Source organism: Geospiza fortis, unplaced genomic scaffold, assembly GCF_000277835.1.
Source record: "Geospiza fortis unplaced genomic scaffold, GeoFor_1.0 scaffold92, whole genome shotgun sequence".
Lineage (NCBI taxonomy): Eukaryota > Metazoa > Chordata > Aves > Passeriformes > Thraupidae > Geospiza > Geospiza fortis.
In genome coordinates this window covers 2613015-2633058 of record NW_005054389.1, presented here as the reverse complement: position 1 = coordinate 2633058, position 20044 = coordinate 2613015, and the positions used below count along the sequence as shown (strand labels likewise).

Genomic DNA, 20044 nt, shown 5'->3' with positions numbered 1-20044 from the left:
TTTAAGCAATGATTCAAACAAATACACACACTCAGAAGTCACAGATGGTTACAGTTACAACTGTGAAAGAATCACCTTGGGAATGGGAAAAAATACAAAACAAGACAAACTATTTCAAGCAAAAGTATCTCACATGACTTTTCAAAGCTCTGTACCTCCAATATACCTTTTACTGCTATTAAAATGCAGGGAAGTGGAGCAATAAGGCATTCCACAACAGCAGATTAAGACCTGATTGCAAAGAAGGTTAGTATGTCACACACTCCCTGGTGATTTAAATCAGCACTCCAGGCTTGTGCTACACCTGACTCATTCACCAGCAAAGCAGGGACAAAGGTCATTGCAGCAATTCCCTCACCACTGCTGCAATTACCTCAGTACACATGGAGAGAACACAGCACAACTGGAAAAGAAACAGTTCTAACTCTATCAGTAGGAACTCAAGCCTCCATTTGAACACATGCTAGGATTAATCTATGAAATCTGCCTTCCTGTGTTTTTTGTTTTTTTCTCATTATACTGCTAAAATGAAACAGGGGAAATCAGCAAAATAGAGCCATCCCTGTACAAAAAAAGATATTAGATTTACCAAAAAGATGATAGAATTAGCCAAGAAAATGCACCTAGTTATATGCATATGCTATTTTTGGTAGGCTAGAAATAATACTAAGCAGTATTATTTCTATTTGGAAACTTGGAGAGGACATAACTTCATAAAGGTATCACCACATTGCATATCACACTACAAGAGGCAATATAGAAAACTGCTACTGCTAACATTCTTACAGTAGCAGAACACATTATTTATTTTGGTATAATCACTTATCCAGAGCAGTAGGAAGTTTATCGGGGTTGACTGAATTTTTACCAAGGTCTAGGTTTTGATTCCCAATTCCAAGCTTTATTCAGTACAAATCACTGATATGAACAGACTCCTTTGCTAAAGGCATTTCTATAATGATGCAAGCAGAAGCTGTGTTAAGTGTTCATCAAGCAGAGGGTGCTATTCACCTGCTGCCTGCTTGGCCTTCTGGGTGCAGTTTCATCCAGGCCATGTCAATCTCACTGCCACTGTCAAACACTGTCACAGTGACAATCTGACAGTGAAAAAACAGCTTAAACCTACAATTTGCCAATTTGATTTGCTACTGTTTGTTCATCTCCTTTGGTTCTGCTTCTTTCAAGCACAATTAAGTCACTGAGGTGAACTATTTTGTAGGCAGTAAAAAAAAATGGTAGAGGCAATTTATACAACTTAATGCATGACACAAAAACATCTTTTTATTTTGTAACTCTGTTTCTTTCTAACTTCAGGCTTCTCATAAACAAAGATGAATCTCTCTTGTGGATCTCACCAGACACAAAAAAAGAACACAATGAATATGTATTTCAAAGATACACAAGTGACTTACTGATCTAAAGCCTCAGCAAAATGTACTGATGCATTTAACAAATCTGCACTACATGGTTCACGTTTTCATTCAAACCTCTTCATACAAATGAGCCATATCTGATAAGTTACAGTGAAGAGCTGTGCTTGAAAAATAGAATTTCATTTCCATTCATGAAAGATAAGTTGAAATGAAACATTTTTTATAAAACCTGCCTCCCACAGAAAAAAGAGCTTCACAGATCTCACAGTTCTGTGAACTACTTCATGTTTCAGTCCCCCGTACAAGAACAGCAAGTGCAAGCAATGCAACCAAGTTGCATTGGGTTACTACAGAGGATGGTCAATCCTTGCAAAGATCAAAGGCTCAAGGGCGACAAAAACAGAAGAACTTTGTTTAAAATTTTATTAACACATTGGCCTCCACCCAGAGTAGCAAGTTTATGAAATTAATTGAGGAGGAGGAAGAAATTGTTAAGATCAGAAGAAAACTTATTTCTTAATAAGCATGCAAATGAAGTACCTTAGTCAATGTTTAAGAGGCATTAACATTTACATGTCAATTATTACTAGAATTAGACTTCCAAAACATCATCTTCTCACAATACAAAGTTAGCGCTCCAGTTAAGCATTAAAGAGAGAACACTCTCAGGCAGTACACCTCTCTGCAAATATGGCTGCATTTAGTACAAGAACAAGCCACATTTTTCACTCCATGTAGGTTGTTTTACGTTACATTACTGAGAAGTCAGAGAAGGTTAGACTCACTACTGCGAAAATCTTCTAAGCTCTGTATGAGAGAGACTCCTATTGCTGATTTCACTGTCTGAAGGCACAGGAAGATGGCAGGGAGTAAGGAGTAAGCAGCCAGCACGTGTTCCTGCTCACACAGAGCTCAGCCAAGGCTCTGTTACTCAAACAACTATTTCTTTTTCCAAGCTGAACTGGGAATGCACCAACCCCACGCTGCTGCAGCTATGCTGCTAGCAGTACTCCAGCTAATTTATATCCAGTCACAGCAATGAATCCATACAGCACATTAAATCTCCCCGGGAATCTGCTAGGTATACATTCATTACGTGCTGTGCTCTACACTAAGTCACACTACAGCTGATTAGATAATTGTATAAAACTGAATTTAATTGCTAACTCTTCCTATTTTACTGTAACTGTTCCTCTGGGACCTCGAGCCTAAGTCCTGACTACTGCTCTGTTTCTATCTATCTAAATTAAATATAATTGCTGACTGTCACAACTGGAGAAAGGCAACACATACATTTAAACGTGTAAAACTGGTGGAGCTAATAGAAGAACTTCTGATTCCATAATAAAACCAGAGTTTGAAAGCAATTCACTTTGTACCTTGATTTTTTATATTTTGCAAGAAGCTGCTTGTGATCCAGTCTTAGTTCAGAGTTCAGAATGCTAAAGTTCAACTATTTGTTTTCAAAACTGTATTTCTGTTCAAGAAGTAAAGAAGAATTGTGGTATTTTTACTCATTCCTGTTGGTATGAAGCATGATGTTTACAGTAAAGGCTTAACACTTTAATGCAATGAAAAAAAAATTTCATACAAGTTCTGCCTAATTGTTTAGAAATTTAGGTAGTAAAGGTCTGAAGTTTCCCCCTCTGTAGCAGGCTAGTTTACTTTTACATTACTATTCATGTTCTTGATTAAAAGACTGGATTATACACAGGAGAGTAGAATAAATATTCAGAAGTCCAGTGATGAGTTTTGGAAGCAGTGAGTCAAAACAGGGTTGGTTTAGGTCAGGAAAATACAGTCAAGTATGCCTGACAAAGAGTGAAGGGAAGAATAATACCTGTTATTACTAAACTCACTGTTACAGGGAAGAAGGATCAGGCATTTGTCAAGACCAGGAGCAAATTTTGAAAATGAACATAACAAGAGTAACTACTTCATTCTGTGCATTTAAGTTCTTTTAAAAAACTAATCTGAGCTACTTCAGGCAAAGTTTTTATTCTGCAACCTGGCTATTATAAACGAGATCAAGATTTTACACATGATACTCTGCAGGGTCACACATTACTTGGCTATAATGTGCAAGCCTTTACCCCACGAACCACACACACAGATCATCCATCAGGCTGCCAAATTGTCCTTGTGTTAAAGGCATTAAATGTCCTAGATAAAGGTTCCCTGCCACCTCTGTATTAATGCCTGGGGCTGTTGCGGGGGCACAGTTTATGCAGCCCACCACTCAGACATTGGGTTCTAAGAACACACCTTCCCTTTTCGGCACTGCATCATTTTTGTTACAATTGTTTTCCACCTGACAAAATCAGGAATACATTTCAGCACAGGAAGCAAATGCTCTCATTTCTAAAAGGCGCACTCACACCCTTGAATTAGCCTCAAGGTTGATTTGCTTTTTGTTCTGTTGTTTTTTGTTTTAGTGCCTTACTTTTAAGGCACACAGTTACTTTCATTACATTATCCTATTAGAAAAGAACAGCAATGAATGTGGTATTAAAAGACAACATCACACACTTTCCAATGCTAATCTGTGTATGCCTCCAAAAAAAGCCTCATGGACTGTTCTTTATTATGGTAACAAAGAAATTTTTGTAGCTGAAATGCCATACTTCTGCTAAGTCATCCAGCAGTTTACCAACTCCCACAACTTGCCAAGTTTTGAGGTACATTAAATAAGCTCCTAAAACTTATGACAATTTCATAACATAGGAAGGTTAAATTTGAACACTACCAATAGAGATGACCCAGCAGGATTTGCTAAGCTTTTTGTCAAAACACAAAGAAAAGATAAAAAGAATGAGGAAAACAAAGCTTTAAGAAAAAGCTGCTGGCATTGACTTGCTGAATGCAAGTTTAATCAATGGGATCAATTTTAATTATTTTTTTTAACTCCCAGCTTTTTTGAATCTTATTAGATAAAAGCTGGTTTTCACATGTGCTGATTTTTTTTTAATTGGACGTCTCCTCAGAGAAGTAAATTATAATAGTGAATAAATATTAAAAATTAAATATTAAAAATTCACTATTAAAAGAATAGTGAATAAATATTAAACATTTTAGTATATAGCATGTTTAGTAGTCAGTAAAGTGCTGACAAGGCAGAAAAGGCACTATTGGAAACAGCAATAAAAGGTATAATCACTTTCTGGAACGTTGTAACTCAATGTATAAATGAAATGCCAATATCCTAATAAGGCCAAACAGAACATAAGCCCACCTAGGCCCAGTCCCCAGTTTATTTTAGTGCTTTAGTCCCTGTGTGTAAGAGTCTTAATGAGAGATGTAGGATTCTAGGAGGCCCTTCAAAATGCAGTTTATTACATCTAAGACATTATAGCAGTCTAGGGTCATGGATGACAGAGCCTGTGCCTATAGCTGTCAGCTCCAGCTGTAGGCAAGCTTAGAGACTTTTAGTTTAAAAGTTACAAATGTATTACGTACTTTTCTTTGCTGAGCAAAGAATCTTTACGCAGTAGAACTAATCTATACTTTAACTTTTATCTATAGCTTATCATAACTACTATAATCACTATATTCATACTATTATTCTCTAATCACTAAAAGTTAGTACATTACACTTTAAGCTAGAAATTGTTTTTCAGTTTTCTTGCAGCAGAAAATTCTGAGACTTTTTTTCTACTTGCAACATTTGCTGACTTGTCTGCCTGTGTTATCTTTCTGCTTATTAAAAACATCTTGTTTGAAGTGAGTTTATCTTTAGCTCTAAGTCATAAAAACCCCTTCTAACTAACATACTCTTTGCCTCTTTAAAGACTAACTCAACCATTCTTTTCTTCTATATTCAAACTTGCTTCTATCTCTATTCTTCATTCAGATTCTACATTCAAAAATCTTTCTGCTAAGCACACATATCTGTGAGACATTCTTGCCAAACTTTGATCCTTCCCAGCACCTGTGGAGAGCTCACCTGGTGCAGCAGCCTCTTGAGGCGGAGGAGCTGTGTTTTGACGGCGGTGCAGTCCTGCACCATGTGCCGCAGGGTCATCTCGTCCAGCATCACCGTGTTCTCCGCCAGCGCCCGCGGCGCCGCGCAGCTCCCCAGGGCACCCACGCCAGGCTCCAGGTAGCTTGAACCCCTAAAAAACCCAAAACAAACACACAGAGATGACAAACTGGAGCTAGGAAGAGGTTGGTAAAAAGGAAAGTGTTATGCAATGTGGGCTATACTTACATACTGTGGCACACAGCAGAAAATAAATGAATAAATCAGAAAATGTCAATGCTATTTCACTTAAATACAGAGCTTTTCTTTCCACTCCCAGAGACCACTCTCAGACTATAAACTACAGTGCCCCAAAACCAGTTAGTTCAGCAGAATTTCTACAAACTGTCATTCACCCCTTAGGACTATACGGTTACATTTACTTTACCAATAAATTGAACTGCAAAAAGGTGCCCAAACTTAAAAAATGCAAGTACGAAGACACTGCAATGGTCTTCCATGGAACACACAAGCTATTTTAATCAACATGTATAATATTGGATCAACACGAGCAACAAGTACTTGGACTGAAAACAGAAGCATAAGTTTTGAGAAGAAATTGTTACAACCCTCAGTGGTGCTTCCACTCAGACACACAACTATTCAGAAAATGTTGTACTTGTACTCAATATCACTTGAGATCCCTTAGTGCCAAAAAGGAATTGCTCACTGGTGCTTTAAATGTTTGTGAGAATACAGAAAAGTGCTTTACCTGTTCAAATCATTTTTACCATGGATATAATGGTCAGTATGGCCAAGATGATAGTGCTCCTGTGTATTCCATCGCTGTTGTGGTGCTCTTTTCCAGAATCCCTCTTGATGCTGCCTCGCATTTCTGTCTTGTCTCTCATAGCGGCTCATATTTTCACGTTCCTCTACAGAGAGCATAATGGTAAAAAAATCCTAAGACTTGTTCCCAGGACCTTGCAAATAAAATATTAACTATGTGTTGGTAACAGATGTAGTGTAAAGTCTGTGGGGTTTGTTTTGGTTTTTTTAACTGATCCAAAACGATATGCATTTTACAAGCGTCAAGTGGACTTCTGCAACAACGTCACATTTTTATTAAAACATAAACTTGTTACAAGAATAAGAGCAACCTGTAGCAGAAACTGAAGAACCCAGCTTTAACAGTATTTCCACTTTTGACAGAAAATCATTTGAAGTAGGTAGAGATCATAGACGAAAATAAATTTAAAAGTAACAATTTCCTGTCTCTCTTACTGATGGTATCTCCAGGCCTTTAACAAGTTCTAACAATACACAAACATAAAAAGGCAACATTGTAAAAAAAGGCCAGGATGGCATTGCAAGAACAGCCTCGTTACTTAAAATACAGATATACCTCCTCCTATTCACATGGCTTGGTTTTCAGATTCAGACACATTTAATCTCTATTTAACTGGACAACCAGCATGATTTAAAACGAGGAAACCAAACAAGCTCTTTAAAACACGAACTTCTGCAAAGCCACAGGAATTCCACAAACGTCTTAAGGGAACAAATGCTAAATTTGGCAACAGCCCGGAAACGACTGAGAGAAAGCCAAAACAACTTCTACCCAGGAGTCAGACCCGGCAAAAACAGTCCTAAACTGCTATTCTGCCACCACACCGGGTCCTTCACTTACCCAGGGAGCTTTTCCTCACATTGTCAGTGCGTTCCTGGGAGCAGCTGCACGCAGGGGAGCAGCGTTTGCCCCCCGAGCCCTGCTGCGCACCCGGCTCCGAACGGGCCCTGCTTCCTGCTGGGTTCCCAGCCTGCGTGGGGCTGCGAGCCAGCCCAGCGTCACCCTGTGATTTACACGGCCCTCCTCACTCCCTGCATGCTTGTGCAGCTACCACTGCTGCTATAAATAGTGGCCAAGCAGCATCCCAGGCTCCAAAGTGAAACCAGGAGAGTTTCTGAGGACCTGGAAAGTCTTAAGAGGCTGACGTCAGTGAAGTCGCACATAATTATGGAAAAAGTGTTGGCAAAAAGTGCTGTTAAACATTACTAGAACAAGTACTCATACCTCCAATTCAGTTTTTATCACCTAGCAAATAACCAAAAAATTGCATAATAAAATAAACTTATTCACCTTAACTAACAAGATTTATTTTCCTTTAGCAGTGTCTTTCTACAGCTCATAGCACATGAAAATTAGTAACAAAATAAGCGCTCAGTAAGTTTACAAGCAATTGTGATTTTCAGCTTTGGAAAAGTAAATATTGAGACACTGAGTAAAGACAGGTGGAGATTAACCAAGAAAAAGTTTCGCTTTTTCAAGTGGTCATGTTTACATAAGGGAAAACCTGGAGGTGGTTTTTGAATTCTTCTTTTCAGATCCTCTTTGCTGAAAATACAAAATTTTCAAGATAAGCAGAGATACCCTGTTTATGCCAGGCTAATTTTATAAGGAAACCCAACCTCTAAAAAAATGTCAAAAGTAGCAGTAATTAGCTTTTAACGTTTTTGTGGCAAACATTTACCTTTAAAAACATGCCCTTCTAGCAGTTTTCAAATTAATCATTTGTAATGGAATTACTGATGCAAATGCAGTGCATGTTTCATATAAACAAGGAAACTTAGGAGAAATTGATCTACCCTTTAAAATTGTTTCTTTCATTTTTCCCCAACAGAATTACATTACTCCTACTGAAAGAATATGCCTTAGGCTTGCATTGTTACCCATTCTGGAAAATGAGTAAAAAAGCAAAAAGCTCCTTCCTGTCAGGGTTGAAAAGTTGCATGCTTGCAATACTTTCAATCATTTCACACCAGCACTTTGAACAACTCATTCTGAGATTTAAAAGATTATGTACTGCACTTCACACATGCACAACATTAACACACAATGAGCCACCATCATCACAGATGGAAAACTGAATTTTATTTACTGTAAATTTGGCTTCATATCTAACATAACAGGAGTCTTCACCCAGATAACTCAGAGGTGCTCTCAAAAACCCCTGAATTTACTTCAGCAAGCAGCTGAATGTTACACAAAGTAAGTAAAGCCCTCTTCCTTTCAGGGCCTGTTTGCACTGGGTAGGGCCTGACAGTGCTCCACATTCAGTGTTTCTGTATGAAGACGGACTGCCCTCCACTGAACTTGCAGGTAAAACAAATGCCCATATTCACATAACAACAGCTCATAATAACAACAACACTCATCAGTCCCATGAGTAGCTCGGGAATAAACAAAGCAAATGCCTCAAACTTTTCCAGTCTGAGATTTGGGAAAGGGCAGCCGTAATTTCCTTTATCAAGTTCATTGTATTCTGAATTTCTTCTATTTCAGGGGCATCTAGGTGCCTCTACCTTCTCTGTGAAAAGTCTGCCAGCACCCTCACTAAAACCAAGAGTGCATAAAACACAATTTGAAAACACACATCTTAAATTTGACATCTCCTGCTACCCTGAAGTGTATGTATATCTATTAGGAGATATTGTCATTTTGTTGCAGGAAATTATTTATCTCAAAGAATAATGCTGCCATTCAGCCAAGATGAAAGAAAATACTGTCCCAGCATTTCCAAATATAGCTGAAAACATGAGACTAGAAGACTAACTTAAAACTTTGAAACTTAAGATTATAGAAATAATCTTCAGAAAAAAACCAGTATGAAAAAAGGTTGAACTTTTATTCAAGGTAGTACACTTCTATATTCAGATTTTTTCAAGTATAAGAGTTGTATTTGGGAAAACTGAAATATCTCCCTTCCTGTATTTCACAAAAGAAAGAGTTGTTACTTTAAAAAAAAATACCCAAATTTGAAGAGTGCCTTGACTAATTAAGTCAAGAGCCAGAAGAAAGCAAGTCAAAAGTCTCTTAAGGCCATGAAGCAGTTTCACAGTGAGAGTGCTTGGCTGCCTTACTCACCTTTGTCACGAGGTGGGTCCTCGGGCAGGTCCACATCAAGCATGAGATCATCATCTTCAAGATCACATGAATCAAGATTATTCAAGATATCCTGCAAGAAAAGAAAAATGAGCTACAGCTGGTTCCATGATACTTCATACACCCTACTGTCACAAAAAGCTTTGTACATTTTTATTGTGCACACATCCAATGTGACCAGCAGCCTCCTCTCCTCAGGGAAGATCAGCCTTGTTTCAGACCATCTATACAAACAGTAATCATCACATCTCTGCTGATATGACACAGTAACAGTGCTAGATGAAACAAAGATGGATTAAAACATTTTTCTGCCTGATGCCTAAGGAACACTCCAAAGACTTTTTTATTCATTAATATCCTGCCTTCTCAGGAGTTGGGAGCATTTTGAAACTCAAAACTTTGTTTACTTGGAATTCAAAAACAGCTTTGTGAAGAGATGATGTTAATTCCTCTTATTTCAGCTCTCCTCACCAAATCATTGGAAGGAGTGAGGGAAACCTATGTTATCTTGACTTTTTGGGACAACAAATATTCAAACATGCTATTATGAGCAACAAACTCTGCTGCTTTCTGCCGTTCAGATTGTGGTTCATATAAAGCTGTTCCTGAAGGGACTAATAAACCATCACATTGCATGGGTATGCTAATGGCACAAGAAAAATGCTATTTAGTGCTAGTGATAAATGAATTATACATACTAAATATAGTCAGGTATATTAAAGGACTGCAATGAGGGCAAGCCCAGTGAGTGTTAAAAGACAGACTGACCCCTCTTGCTTTAAGAATATCAAGAGGAGGAGGAACTGAGGAGGTCAAGGCTGTGGAACAGCCAGCTCATGGCTCAGTCAGACACTGCCAGTGCTGCTGGACACCACAGCAGCCTGGGCAGAGAGCCCAGACACCCTTTCACTCCATCACTCCAAGGAAAATAAACCCATTAAAACCAAGTGACTATCACACACAGCAGGCCTGAGCAAACTCCTAGGGATATCCAGCTCCAGCTCCTGAGTTCCCAGCCAAAGTCATGCCTTTAAGGCCTGAGACCAGACTCAGGCACCACACACAGGCCTCTTTCCTAACAGCAGAAACACAGATTTTTCTTAGGTTTATTGGCTACTCCTAGAAGTGATACGTGACACCAATACTGTATAATTAATCAAATATTAAATCAAGTAAGTGCTTTATAATTATTTCTCATAGTAAATTGATCATTAAATACTTACATGAATACTGGCATACAAGCTATGAACACACTGCACAACAATATTCCCTTGCAAAGCCACCCCTTTGCTGGCTGTCATTTGTTAGGTGTGCTTTGTCACAGATGCACAGGTGAAAAGGAAGAACATCAACAGGCATTTGTCTGAAATGTTGCTCCAGCTGTTCTTCAGCAGCCCTCCTACAGCACTCACAAAGCACTATTGTATTTTACTATAAATGGTGACAAGAGCTAAGTATATTTTAAGATTTTTGGGGGGATTTGGGTTGACACAGAACATTAAACATTTTGCATTTCTGCAGGGCAAGTTATTTATTGACTTAGGAGGGAAACTGTGATATGAAAATAGTTACTATCTACTTTGTAAAATATGAGCAATACAAAAGAAAGATGTAATACTTGAGACAAAACCACCTGCTTTTGTCATATTTCAAAGTCCTATCTGAATTGCTTTGTCCACAAATAGCATTCTATGCATTTACAGGAAAAATCAGGAAAACCCACACAGCAAGGCACTGGAAATAATAATAAATCCAACTATGAAAAAGCTTCACAAAAAATGGAAGCCATTGAAATGAAACATGGATTTAATATTTGGGACAACAAAATGCCTGTATATTTTTGCTACTTTTGCTTCCATTTATTCAGAAACCAGGAGCTTTTAATCTAATGCATATTTTTTCAAACAATTCTGCAAAGTACAGGCATGCTTGAGAGGCAGTTTCAGTTTGCTAGTTGATAAATTATTTCTATGCCATGCTTTCATCTTCCAAATTAGTGTGAACAAGCATTATTTTCTCCTACTGCAAGAACTTTAATGAGCATTACAAATAAAATGGAAACAGTGGCCACAAATGCAAAACAAAGAGGAAAAGCTTTGCCATCACTGTGCAAATGCAGTTAAAAATGCACAATATAAAAGCACAATATGCCAGAATTTTTACTAATAAACCTAGATAAGCCTCCTTACTATCTTTGAATGAGAACTTTGGAAGTGTAATGGTGTCATAGAAGGTCAGTATTTGAGATTCCAGACATACTTTCCTGTCAACAGCACACTTCATTATGCTGCCCTAATTACACATTCTTCACCACACTGAGGAAAGGAAACTCCATGCTACAAAAAAACCCCACAACTGCAAATACCAAGACTTTGTAATCACTGGGCCATGTGTGAATGCACTTTGAGCATTTCCCCCTGTGAGCTACTTGGGAAACACAATATACAAAGAGGTGTCAGCAATGTCATCCTGAAAATAGCCACAAGATAAAGTTTCATCAACACATTAGTGCATTTAAAAAAAATAAAATTTAGATACTTCCACTATTATTCTTTCTACTGCATAAAGAACTGCAGGTAATTACATGGGAATAACATAGTTAATAATGTGTGCTTAACAGCAATTAGCATCATAAAGTGATTCAGGGCAATGAGCTTAAACAGAACAGGAAATAAAGAAATTCTTTCCAAGTGCATCAGCTCCAACCCTAGAGAATATTACATGTTCCAGCAATTATTACAAGTCACAGAAAAAGAAGAATCCCATTGTATTTATATAGGCGAAAAGAGTAATGTGTATTAAAAGGGGTATGATTTTCACAAGGCTGTTTCAGCACTAGATTTTCAAGCTGGTACAACCTAGGAAGAGATTGAGTTTGGGACTGTGAAATCCCAGGTCCAACTACAGTGCTGTCCCCAAGCTCTCTCTCCACTGGACACAGGCAGCAGTGCTTTGCTGGCTTCCTGCAATAGAACAGGGAAAGCAGGAGGTGAGACAGATCAGCTGAGAGTCCTGCTGTAAGAACTGAGGAACTCGAGGACCCCAGTGCAGGGAGCCCTCATATTCCATAGAGAAGGGAAGAGGCTAAAAGGGCAAGGGACACCACATGTGACATACCACTTTCAGCAAGTTCACTTCAATGCTCTGCAAATCCTTTCTGGACTGATTGTCCTCAGATGCTGTGTTTTACCACAGGTCCAGCAAGCACACACAACAGCTCATCCACAACAGCTTGGGATTTAACCCAATTTTTTGGAGGCATGGAGCCCAGCACCCCTTTCTTGAAGGGCATACAACATCAAGACCACTGCTTTGAAGACTGGGGAATTCTATGCAGAAGAGCTGCTTTTGCTGAAGCAAAACTTCAGATTTCATTATAAAGTAATGCTCACCATAATGAACTGGAGTGCAAAATATTTTCAAAAAGTTCAGTTTCCAAAAATTCCTCATGCAACATGTATCATCAGCTTTTTCTTAAACTGAAGAGTGCTATTTTTCAGTCCACCAACCAATCTGAGTTCAATTTAGCTTAACAGCTGAACCTAGGCAAGAGGTTTGATTCTCAGCTTTCCCACTCCTTGCACTAAGTATTGTAAGGTTATAATCATAAAGTGCCCAAAATAGAAGACAGACAGATATCTGCATTTTCTCCCTACTAAACACAAAAATTATGACCAGTGCAAGTTTATAACACAACATATATTACAGTGGAATTTAAAAAAAAATGAAGTCAGGATTTGAGGTTAGTGCAGAAATGCAAAGCCCTCAACTAATTCCAGGGAGCATTAGCAGAATTGAGGAGAGCCTGAGCTCCAAGTACCTATGCCAGGTTAGGATATTCTGCAGGAAAAGCAATTGCCTTGAGGGAGTCATGAACTGCTGGTGAGCATTAGGAACAACATTTTACCTGTTTCCATAACTCACAATCCCCGACCTCACTTGTTTGTTCCACCTTTAGGAAGCAGACAGCTGAAGAAAAATAACTAATTGTTTTTATTACTGATTTAGTGACTTAGGTCTTGCTTTTGATGATGCTGGAAAAAGACCACAATAGAAGATAAGAGTGAGTAAAGGGAAAGAACTACAGGAGAATCAGGCCAAACAACTCAAGTGAAGTACTCAAGAGCAGCACTGAAACTAAGAAACCATCATTTCAGGTGCTTGAGGAATGATAAAAAGGAACAGAAAACAAACAGAAGACAGACTGGGTAAATCAGTCATCTGAAGGGCAGCTAAAGAATAACTGCCAAAGTCAAATATAAGGCAAGGCTGACAGAAGAAAAGAGGGAAACCTCCAGGGTCTTTTTCAATGCTATTTTCAGCATTTGACAACATCTGAGAGATTAACAAAAGAAATAGGAAGTCTCCAAAAAGGCAATGTTTTACAGGAACTGAACAGAACACTTAAGTGAAGGCAGAAAACACAGAGAGAGGAAAAGCACATAGTGTACTATAGGGCTGAAGAGAAAAGCCCACTGTAAATGAAGTCCTTAAAATAGAGAAAACCACCCAGGGAAGAGGTGGGATAGAACTCTGCAGGTTGCCAAAGACAGGATAGGAAAGGAGCACGCTGTACAAGTCACATTGAAGATAATTAGGCCAAGCAGCCAAACAAGTAGTTTGTAATTTTGTCCATGCTCTGTAACTGAAGGTTGCTGTGGCAACACATGTAACAACAACTGGGTTTGGAAAATCCGAAACATTTTTGGTTTAACTGTTAAGTAGAACGGTCTTAAAGATTTACTGCTCTTGAAAACACTTTTATAGAGGCATTGTATGTTCTACCTAGGTTTACTGAAGGTATAGAGGGATTCATTATTAGTTTAATATGCTGTATCTAAGGCATCTATACTTGCTGGGGTTTTAATTTTTTTTAATATATAAAATCAGATGTCAGACTGTGTAAAAAATCTGAAATTCAATAACACAACAAAAGAGAGAAAAAGCAAAACCAGAAATATTAGCCATTCTGTTGAGACTTGACCAATTCATAAGCAACAGCACTTTCAAACACACAGCCCAAGCTACACCCACTGCCACATGCAGCATTCCTTGACTGCCATCTAGCCTCCAGCAATGAGGAAAGCTGAAAGGGGGAAGCATTGTAACTATCCTTCTATAGAATTCCAGCAAAATTTAAAAGATTTTCTATTTTGGGTTTTTTTTTTTAATAGGCTGGTGCTTTTAAATAGAGAGGTTCCTGTTTACTTTTAAACACAATCACAGAAAGCAGTCAGCAGTGAGCATAAATAGTGACAGAGGAAGAGCAGGGGAGGAGGAAAAGCAGTTCTTCCTACTCACTGCTCCAGTCTGTTTGCACAAAAAGGCTACCAACACCAGAGGTTCAGCATTGCTTTTACAGTTTATCTAACCAACAATGGAGCATATTACCCTATTAAGCAATGTGTAATTGCTACAGCTGCTCTTAACTGGCAGAAATGATTGTGATGACTCTCATTCCTCTGGCTTGCACCTGTATTAAATGTACAACGTTTGTTTTAAGGAAAACATAGATGCTTCAAATAATTCCCAGCTGAGAAAGGAACCAAACAACCTCAGAGGGACAGCATGGGCATGGCTGTACCAGGAGCTCAGTTGTTCCCTCTGAGCAAGAGTTTTAATTCTACCCTAAGAGACTTTGGGAGTAACCTGACTATGACATGTTACGCAGCATTAATGTGTTCTATTCTTACACAGCCAGCTTAATATATTTGTTTCTAATTAAAACCAAAACAATCCTCAAATATCTCCAAGCTACTTCGGGTGATTCTATTTTGACCAATCTCTCCATGAGCTGCTCACAACACAGGAATTGTTCCCTCACTTACTGCATTACTGCAGAAGTGTGTTTATGCCACATCATCCTGATACGTTTCCACAGTGTCAGCCAAGGGCACAAAAGCTCAGAACCAGCTCACACGTGGACATGCAGTTACCAGAAAACATCCCTTACAAGCCTAGAAAATTAACCTAGTGCTAACTTCTACCAGTGTTTGCTCTCATATTTCACTCAGTATCACAGCAGCTGCCACACTCTCCCCAAAACACAAACCCCAAAGTAATGGATGCCATGAACAGAGCACATCAGTAAAAGTGAAGATGCCTTCCTTGGTTTTTCCAGCCAAAACAGCCTGAGAAGATTTACTGTGTTAGTTCTGAAGGAAGCAGCTCTCAAAGCCATATAAGCTTTCCCAAAGGAAAAAAGGTAATTTGCCATGAAAGGATGTTCACCAAATGTCATGTCTCTCAGACCAGTAGCACAAGAGGTTTGTGTACTGTAATAAAGTCATATTACCTCCTAATAATGCTTGACAGTAGGGACACTAAATAACACAGGACAGACAGAAGTGCCATCTCATTAAGTAATTCTGTTTCTCACCACCTCTCCTTGCTGCTACAGTTAAACTAAGAAGTTGAAGACTGGAAGAGAGGTAGGACAGTAGATGGTGGCTATTTTCACTCTAAAATCAGTCTCTAATGTAATGACTTTTCCTTTCTCTGCCATGAGCAGAAAACTGCCTGCCACAGGAATGGCTGAGGAGCTGACAGAACACACTGAAATGAGTTTGTGCCCTTAGCTCTGTATTGACAAGCAACAATATAGACTGAATTTTTCATAGCAGTTGCAGTTTTCTACTAAAAACTTAATGGTGGAAATATTACTCAAGGATGTTCTCCCATTACTACAGTATATTCACAAATATTATCTGCTCATAATAAAGATTAAAGGCAAAAAGATGACACTGACTTTTGAGGCTTTGAAATCGGAACCAAGCAGTCTAGTGGTTTTCCAAACATACATTTTTAGGCATAAAAATAGGCTTCTTAGAAATTAGGAAGATAAAAAACAATTGCCACAGATTTCTGTACTTGTGTTATTGCAAAAATGAAAACTATGAAGTTAGAACAGCACAATTTAAGTGAATATGAATAACTTTTATCAGATTCTGGAACATGAGAACAAGATACTGTGACAAAAGAACTTGGAACTTAGATTTGAATTTAGAAGCTTAAACAAAGGTTACCAATTACAGCAACTTCCAATAAGCAGCTTCCAAAGAAAAACAGCTTTCAAGGCTGACACATGTATTAGATTCCAATCCCACAATCACTACCTATATATATACATATACATATATATATATATATATATACACACACATGTGTATGTATATACCTGAGCAGGAAGCTTGACCACAGAAATGGCAGCATCCCAGATAATGTATTTCCAAAAAATCTTTCTGTATCCTAAGTAAAAATTCACACATTGTTTGCCATTTTCTAGAATGTACCAGTAAAAGCTAAAATCTCATGTGCTACTGTGATATCTCTTGCCAAAAAAGATATTGGCTTGACCCAAAAGTCAGGCTTTCAGGTAACAGAGTATGAAGGACCAACAAATTCAATTTGTCAACTACTTCAAAATCCAAGTCACCCCAACATAGGTATATAATGAGATTTCCTAAGACTAGAACAAGTATACTTCATTAAATAATTACACCACAAGAATAATGCCTTCTCTCTCTTTCCAACCTCATAACCTCACTAGAGTATTGGGTATCTAATGTGATCAGTTCTCACTGTACCACATTCACTAGCAAGAAAAAAATCTAAAATCTCTTAATTATACACAAAATTGGAAGTGTGTATTTATTAATGCCATAAAGAATTTTAGTCAAGCAGTAACTGAGGTGAAATCATCCTTTGCTTTCACGTACAGAACAAACTCAGACACTTAAAGAAGCGCTCAACTGAAGTACACAAATTACTTTCAAGAAGCATCATGGGAGCATAAAATGCAATTAATTCTCTTTATTAACTTCACCTTTTGTATTCTAAGAGAGGAGGAAATGCAGTAAGTCAACATTGCACGTTTGAGTACAGCCTGTCAAGAAATATTTTAATGCTCTTCTCTGCTTTGAGTAAGATCTTCATTGTTCTTTGGAAGATGTAAAGAGAAAAAAGAACTGAATTCCATCTGGCTCATTAGATGAAAGGCTTTTAATGTGTGCTTTTTGTAACTAGCTTGCACCTGAAGGACTCATTTCATGACTGCTCTTTTAGAAAGTTACAGCAAAAAAAGAAAAGTTTGTGTTGAGAAAAGATTATGTATTTTTTTTACATTTTCTTAAGCTTACTTGCTGTTTTATTTTCATTACAGCTGCAACCAAACATCACAGTTTAAAAAGCCCAGCTTCTCACAGAACAAGAATTAGTGTTTTGGCATTAACCTCCTGAAAAGAAAGTTCAGCTAAAGAAAGGAAGATGGGTAGAAGGCAATATCAAGAAAGTATAATAAATGGAAATTAATAAAATAATAAAGGAAATAAATGTATTAGAACTACACACATTACAAGTCTGAATTCATGTTAATAAATTACTCATTCGAGAAATCAGACTGGCAATTTAAACCTTACTACAGAGTCATTTTGAGAAGTGAATTATTTAAAAAATTAAGGTAATTAGCACTAAATTACTTGTAAATAACTACGGAAATAAATTAATGACTAAACTAAACAATTCTATTTAAGCAAGTTCCTTTTCTCTAAGAAGTAGAGTATATTCCACTGAGTACCAATGCTTCAGGAACCCGAAAGCATTTTGCACAGTCTCAAAATCTATTTCAGAATTGCCCTTGCCCAAGTTACAGTCACAAAGGGGAAAAAATATAACAAAGAAAAACAATGAAAATATTACAAGATTTCAAAAATTGCCTGGAAAAGAGAAAAATGTAACTATTTTATACTGTGGCTAAAATTCTGGCCATGTGTCAAACTGATTCATTCCAGTGAGATCCAGATTTCATCCCAAGAGCAATTAAATTCTCAGCAAAGCAGTTAAAACCCATCTGTCTCCTCAAGCCAGATTTCAATTATTATTCCATAATCCTATGCCTTATAATTACATTGATGTTCACTCTGCACATACCCAAAAACACTGGCTTGATTCACTTCAGGAAAAATGAACACAGTGCAAAGATTCACATTGCTACTGGAGCCTACAGGAAAAAGAGTCAATCTGACAGTACAGGGAACACTCTGAAAGCTTCCTGTCCAAACTTATTGGCCCAAATGAAATTGCTTGAAAATAAATGAGAAAAAGAAACCCAAATCACATTGCAAAAACCTCTCTCGAGAATATTATAGAAAGAAGCCAAAATTATTGGAATGTTTTCAGTTTAAACCTTTACTTCTTGCAGACTTTGAGCACTAGAATATTGTAGCATCTTTAAAACAAGCAGATAACTCAGAACAAGAACAGCTGTACTACCCATCCTTCTCAATGTAAATAAGGACTTGCACTTGCAAAAAACATTCAAAGCTTCACTCTGAAGAAAGACACATTAAAGCTTCTGTTTCTCATGTGTCTACTTAATGTGCTGGAGATGAGAAAACACCCCAAACCTTGCTACAACAAGAGAGGGCAAGCAAAGGAGCCATGAGACTCCAGTCAGGATGCCTGTTTGAGAACACATTGCTTACACATACGGTGAACAGTATTTTCAGACAAAAATTACTGAAAACAAAAATCTAACAAAACCAAACTACAACCAGGAGTTGTACCTGGCACTGCTGAGCACCTTTCTGCCACGAAGCACTAAAGGAACTAGGCACTGCTGTCAGTGACTACAACCCAGGACAGGAGCAAAAGGCACAGACAGAATCAAGTGAGAGCACCTATGGATAAATACTGCCCTTCCTGCTAAGTTACAGAGCCATCAACTGCTCTGCTAAGCGTCAGTCTGCTCACACAGCACTGAACCTGGTGCTCAGCAGCAAAGACCAGCTGTGGGAAAAACTAAAAAGGGCACCAACAAAATGAGTGCTTAGAAATCTGAAAGCAGTTCAGCACTAAGAAAGTTATCCATAATAACCAAAATTTCCATTTGAAAGTGAAAATAGAACAAATGGAACAACAACAAGGATAGTGGAATTAGTTATTTTCTGTTATGGAATTAGACAAAAATATTTTCTTCCTTAGAAAAACCCCACACATTCCTACCAAGCTCTAAGTCCTCCCTGTTATATTATTTAGATTTGTATGGCTCTTAAACCTCCAACACATCTTCTCCACAGCTGCTCACTCAGTTAGTAAAGAACAGGAGGACTGTACTAAAAGAGGTCAAATTTTCTTTTATTCTTCATCCCCATGTCTTTAAAACCAAGATGCACTGAGAATAGCAAAGATATTGGCTTTTCTGCTCCCCAAAAGGAACAACGTGCTTCAGAGGCCAGCAAGTTCCTGCTCTTACCTTCTCATGCTGGTTCTCATTTCAGACACCCAGTTAAAATCCCCTTGACATAAGCTGCCCTCCCAAAGATGCTCCAAACACTCCTAAACTAAGATCACCCTCGTGGGGGCTGCACTGCCATCTATGGAAACACTTAGGAAAAGCATTTAGCATTTAGTATTTGTTGATACTAAGAATGATACAGCTTAAAAGACTACCAAAATAACAGCAGGATGGAAATGAGGAAGAAAAAGGCCAATTGTGCAGTAAACATGACCAATTACTCAGCACACAGTTCCCTGAACTGTCACTCAGCCACACTGCTTCTACTCACCCAGCCTGGTGCCACAGGAACTCCACAACTACTGCTTTGGTGACTGCCCTGGAAATACTAAATCCAAGGGCAGGCAGGCTGGCATTAGCCCAAGCACTCCAAATTCTTAAATCTGACTCTCATCAATTGGATTTTGACACACAGATATGAACTGCTTTTAACTCACCACACTAGAGGATAGAAACTGCATAATTTGATCACGTAT

General features: G+C 38.1%; 1 protein-coding gene across 6 annotated transcripts in view; it reads right to left on the bottom strand.

Annotated features, from left to right (window-relative positions):
• The window catches only part of CCSER2 (coiled-coil serine rich protein 2), a 60467-nt gene that overhangs the window by 24879 nt on the left and 15544 nt on the right, over positions 1-20044 (bottom strand). For all 6 annotated transcript variants that reach the window (XM_005425565.2, XM_031060716.1, XM_031060714.1 and 3 more), the window contains exons 4-6: positions 9257-9347; positions 6104-6266; positions 5317-5485 (exon numbers count right to left, since the gene is read on the bottom strand). In XM_005425565.2, the coding sequence (XP_005425622.1) occupies positions 5317-5485; positions 6104-6266; positions 9257-9347 (423 nt within the window). The remainder of the gene's footprint in view (positions 1-5316; positions 5486-6103; positions 6267-9256; positions 9348-20044) is intronic.